This window comes from Echinops telfairi, unplaced genomic scaffold, assembly GCF_000313985.2.
Source record: "Echinops telfairi isolate 266 unplaced genomic scaffold, ASM31398v2 ScPeMD7_1;HRSCAF=3_0, whole genome shotgun sequence".
Classification (NCBI taxonomy): Eukaryota; Metazoa; Chordata; class Mammalia; order Afrosoricida; family Tenrecidae; genus Echinops; species Echinops telfairi.
Genome location: NW_022103896.1, coordinates 91,404,299 through 91,409,433, shown reverse-complemented (window position 1 = coordinate 91,409,433; position 5,135 = coordinate 91,404,299). Strand labels below are relative to the sequence as shown.

The window sequence follows — 5,135 nt, the reverse complement described above, 5'->3', positions numbered from 1 at the left end:
AAATTTTTATATAGTGCTAATAAAATGTCTGTTAAAACTTGGCTTTGATTTTGTTTGAGAAAACTGTATATAATAATCAGCCTTCGTTTACCTACTGTGCTTTCAGCATCACTTCATTGTTTCCAAAGTTAACTGAAAATCTGGCCATCCCCCAGAACACACACAAAAGTGGTGATGCAGTGTACATCTTTGAACAAAAGACTTTTCCTGTTTCATAAGTTGTTTTCGTACCATATATTTTCAGCAATTAGATTACAGAGATAAAATGGAAGGGTGATAAGAGAGGAAATTAACCTGTGTTCTATGGCTATGGGCAAAACCCTTGTTAGGAAGCAATTTAAAGCATCTCACTTGGTCATTTGGATATCCCTGAGAGGTAGGAAGGTGTTGTCCTAATTTTCCAAAAGGAAAGGCAAGCAACTTGCCCAGGTGTACACCATGTGTCAGAGCTGCATTCAAACCCACTGCTCTGGCACAAAGCTCACGCACTTACTTTCCCATCATACTCTGGGCTTCATCATATCTTCCCCACAGCCCATGCGTCGGGCAATGTCTTTATAGATATGCAATGTAAGATGTATATAATGAAAATTTATACATAAACTTAGATTTTCTACGTTTCAGCTTATGCCCTTAAAATAGATTTCTGAGGGTGAAATTGCTGGTAAATGGGGTGGTTCTACCCCTCCCCCTCAACTTTTGACATGTGTTGCTCATGTGGTAGAATACCTCTGTTCCTCTAAGTGAGCCTTTGTTTCCTTAAGGAGAACCACCGGCACATTGAGCGTCAAGTCTGCAAACTTGTTCTCAAGGTTTTTCCCCTCTTAGAAGAGAGGCTGCTCTCTTAGGAGCCTGCGTGCTCCTGAAGGGCTGGGGATATTGCCTCTGTACTGCTCCATCTCCCTCAATAGCATCTAGCTAGAGCAGCGGTTCTCAACCTGTGAGTCGCGGCCCTTTCACAGGGGTCGCCCGATTCATAACAGTAGCAAAATCACAGTTATGAAGTGGCAACAAAAATCATTTTATGGTTGGGGGGGTCACCACCACATGAGGAACTATATTAAAGCATTGCGGCATTGGGAAAGTCAAGAACCACTGAGCTAGAGCAAGGCTGGGCACACAAGTACTGACTATTCAGTGCTCCACTGGCTTGTCTATGTTACACCATGATATGTTAATCTCTAATAATCTGATTATATTCAGAGGCAACAAAATTTTTTTAATCTAGTCGGTTTACTGCAAAAAAAAAGCATTTGATTGTGAAATTGCAGTGGTTTTTCAGATTTGTTTGTGGTTTTTTAATCATTAACCAACTCGGATATGGATTGTCTCTTGCATGCTTTTCAAATTATATTAACACATAACAATACACTTTTAATAGTTTTGGGTAGATATTTCAGATTATGTATTCTTCACCACAAATCAATTTCTAGTTTTGCAATAGCTTTGAGTTTATTTTTTGAGGCAGTTTTCAAACAACTTGTATGCTTTTGATTTCTGTAAAAACAGGGACAACACCAGACGATTCTTTGCATCTTACATTGCATAGTGAATCTGCAGACGATTCCTGTGGATGTGGAGGAAGCTTTCCTAACCCATGCCATTCAAGCTTTCACTAAAGTGAGTAACATTCTCCCTTTCCCTTTCCAGTTATCGAGGCCATCGTCTCCTCCGACATAAACCTGTTATTATGGTGGGACAGTGTTTAAGCACTCCACTGCTAACTGGAATGTTGGAAGTTAGAACCTACCCAGCACCTCCGGAACAGAAAGATTGCTGCATAAAACTTTTTTTTTTTAAGTATGGGGTGTTTCTATTCTGCCATTGACAGTAGCTCTTAGTTGAAATTGACAACAGCATGTTTTCATAATAGCAATGTGTTTGACACTTCTTGAAAATACGAGGCTAAGTCAAAAGATAGTACTACTAGGGTTCCAGTTCATACATGCACTTTATAACAAATAAAATGTTTTTTAAAGTTTCTCTGTAAGCAGTAGATGACTACAGACAAGTTCTTTCAGTAATATATTTGTCTAGTTTCATTAGGGTACCTTCAAAAAAAGGGTAAACTTTTTGTGTCATGGGGGAGGGGTGGATTTTGAAGTCAGAGATAATACCAAAGTTTTAACAAAATATAAGAGGACATATTCCCAAATCACTGAAGCATGGCAAGAAATTTACAGGGATGCTTCCCAACATAAAACAATAGTTTTCAGATGGATCGAGCCTTTTAACAAAGGTTGGGAAGATCTCAGAGATGAGCGAAGATTCTAAAACTGATTCTGGTAAAGATAGTACAACTCTTCTTGATAGGATTGAACGATTAAATTGCATGATAAGTGGATGAAGTGCCAATAAAACTGTTTTGAAAAAAAGATGAGTGAAGAACGGAAAGTCGTCAACATTGAAAAATGAAGAACTGTGATAAAATCCAGAAACTGGTGTGAGAAGACCAAACTGGTGGGGAATTACCAGGAGTGTGATAGCTATTGAAGTTGGGATCTCTAATGGTACATCCCCAATTCTAAGCAAACATCTTGGTTTTAGCAAACTTTCACCTCCATGTGTGACAAAAGCATTGCACAAAGATTAACTAGCTCAAAGAGCTCATATTTCCATCCATCTTTTAAGCAAGACTGAAGCAAATGAAGACAATTTTAGGAAAGAAATTGTAATTGGGATGAGTCTTAGATTTACCAATACAACCCAAAAAGCAAGTTCCAATCAAAATTGGCCTTTGACATCAAAGACCCAGAACAAAAATCTTACCAATGTAAATAGGGGCGGGGTGTGGTGGGGTGTGGAGTAGAGACCCAAAGCCCATCTGTAGACAGTTGGACATCCCTCAAAAAAGGGGCACAAGGGAGAGATGATCCAGTCAGGGTGCTGTATTGCACCGATGAAACATAAAACTTTCCTCTAATTCTTTAATGCTTCTTCCTCCCCACTTTCATGACCTCAATTCTACCTTACAAATCTGACTAGACCAGAAAATGTGCACTGTTACAGATAAGAGCCTGCAACACAGGGAATCCAGGACACATAAACCCCTCAGGGCCAATAATGAGAGTAGTGATACCAGGAGGATAAGGGGAAGGTGGGGGGAGAAAGAGGGAATCAATCACAAGGATCAATATATAACCCCCTCTCAGGGGGATGAACAACAGAAAAGTGGGTAAAGGAAGACAGCATTGTTGTCTTGTAAGATATGAAAATAATAATTTATAATTTATCAAGGGTTCATGAGGGAGGGGAGGGGTGGGGAGGGAGGAGGAAAATGAGGAGCTGAAACCAAAGGCTCAAGTGGAAAGAAAATGTTTTGAAAATGATGATGGCAACAAATGTGGTTCACAATGTATGTATGTATGTATGTATGTATTGTGATAAGAGCTGTATGAGCCCCCAAGAAAATGATGATGGCAACATATGTACAAATATGCTTGACACAATGGATGCATGTATGGATTGTGATAAGAGCTGTATGAGCCCCCCATAAAAATTTTAATTTTAAAAATATATATCATATACAAGTAAAATCTTGCTGAAGATCATCCAACAGCAGCTGTGGAAGTACATTGACAGAGCTGCCAGAACAGGCCAGATTAAGAAAAGGACAGAGAACGGGCCGATCATGGCTGATATAAGATGAATCTGGGTTCAGAACAGAGAATTCCAGAAGCACACTTACCTGTGTTTTATTGACTGTACAAAGGCATTCATCCGTGTGGGTAATAACAAATTATGAATAGCCTTGAGAAGAATGGGATTTCCAGAACACTTCATTGTGTTCATGTCAAACTTGTACATGAATCAAGAGGCGGTTGTGTGCACAGAAAAAGGTACATTGCATTGTTCAAAATCAGAAAACGTGTGTGTCAAGGTTGTATCCTCTCATCATATAAATCTTATAATCTAGTTTTATACCTCTTTTATTGTTCTTATTTAAGTATTATCTATATGAAATAATAAACTACCTTTTTTATTTTTTTTAAATCACCTTTGCGGGGATCCGCTATGCCAGTTAATGTCAAGGTAGAAAGATTAGTTTGGAAGTTTTTAGGGACTGTATTTTGGCATCCCAAAGAGGGTCATCTTGACATTTTCACAAAGAATGCAGGACCATCACAGGGCTTATTAGGAAGATACATTTGCTCACTCACTGACATCACGTCAATGCCGACCCACGGTGATCTTCTAGGACAAGGTAGAGATGCACCTTTGAGTTTCTGGGACTGTAACTCTTTACAGGAATAGAAAGCCTCGTCTTTCTCCCTCAAAATAGATGGTGGTTTCTAACTGCTGACCTTACGGTTAGCAGCCAAGTGCCTAGCCATTACACCACCAGGGCTTCTTTGGCGGACATAAGAAAATTAAAATTGCATTGGTGAGGAAAATCCACAGACTGTCACCCCAAATAATTGTTGGCCCATTAACATAATGCTCCTACCGGCTCATTTTTGAGGTCTGCAAAGATGGTACTACAAGAATGCTTTGTGAAATCTTTCTTCATTAGGCTTGCCTCCTTAGACTTCTTTTTGTTCCCAAGGCTCAAATAACATGTGAAGGGAACACGATAAATCAAAGAACACAAAATTCTTTGGGGAAAGATTCAAAAGAAGTATATAGACTTAGATGGAGGAGATGGCAAGAAACAGTGGCTTCACATTTGATATTTTTGATAAAGGTTTCTTTTGTTTTACAATACTTTTGGACTTGCCCTCATACTGTTTTGCAGCAGTGATATTAGGAAAAACTGAAGTGGAGATTTTTTAAAGGAGAACATTGGAACAAAGAGCTTTTGCCTAGAAGAGGAAGGATTTGAGTGTTGGAAAATATTTTTAAATTGTGTGCCTTTTGAAATCAAACAATATTTTTCTTGTTAAGCCAGTTCTACCCTTGAATTTATACAATAAACAAACTATGGAGAATTTAACATTTAGCACTTGATTCTATGTCCTGCTTAGCAAATCTTTTTTTTAAATCATTTTATTAGGGGCTTATACATCTCTCTTTTTTTAAATCATTTTATTAGGGGCTCATACAACTCTTATCACAATCCACACATACATCAATTGTGTAAAGCACATTTGTACATTCATTGCCCTCATCATTCTCAAAACATTTCCTCTCCACTT

The 5,135-nt window shown here is 38.5% G+C and overlaps 1 protein-coding gene across 1 annotated transcript in view; it reads left to right on the top strand.

The window, feature by feature from the left end:
* PTPDC1 (protein tyrosine phosphatase domain containing 1) overlaps positions 1–5,135 on the top strand; it is a 64,036-nt gene that overhangs the window by 54,831 nt on the left and 4,070 nt on the right. The window contains exon 8 of the mRNA XM_045287578.1: positions 1,510–1,620. Within this exon, the coding sequence (XP_045143513.1) occupies positions 1,510–1,620 (111 nt within the window). The remainder of the gene's footprint in view (positions 1–1,509; positions 1,621–5,135) is intronic.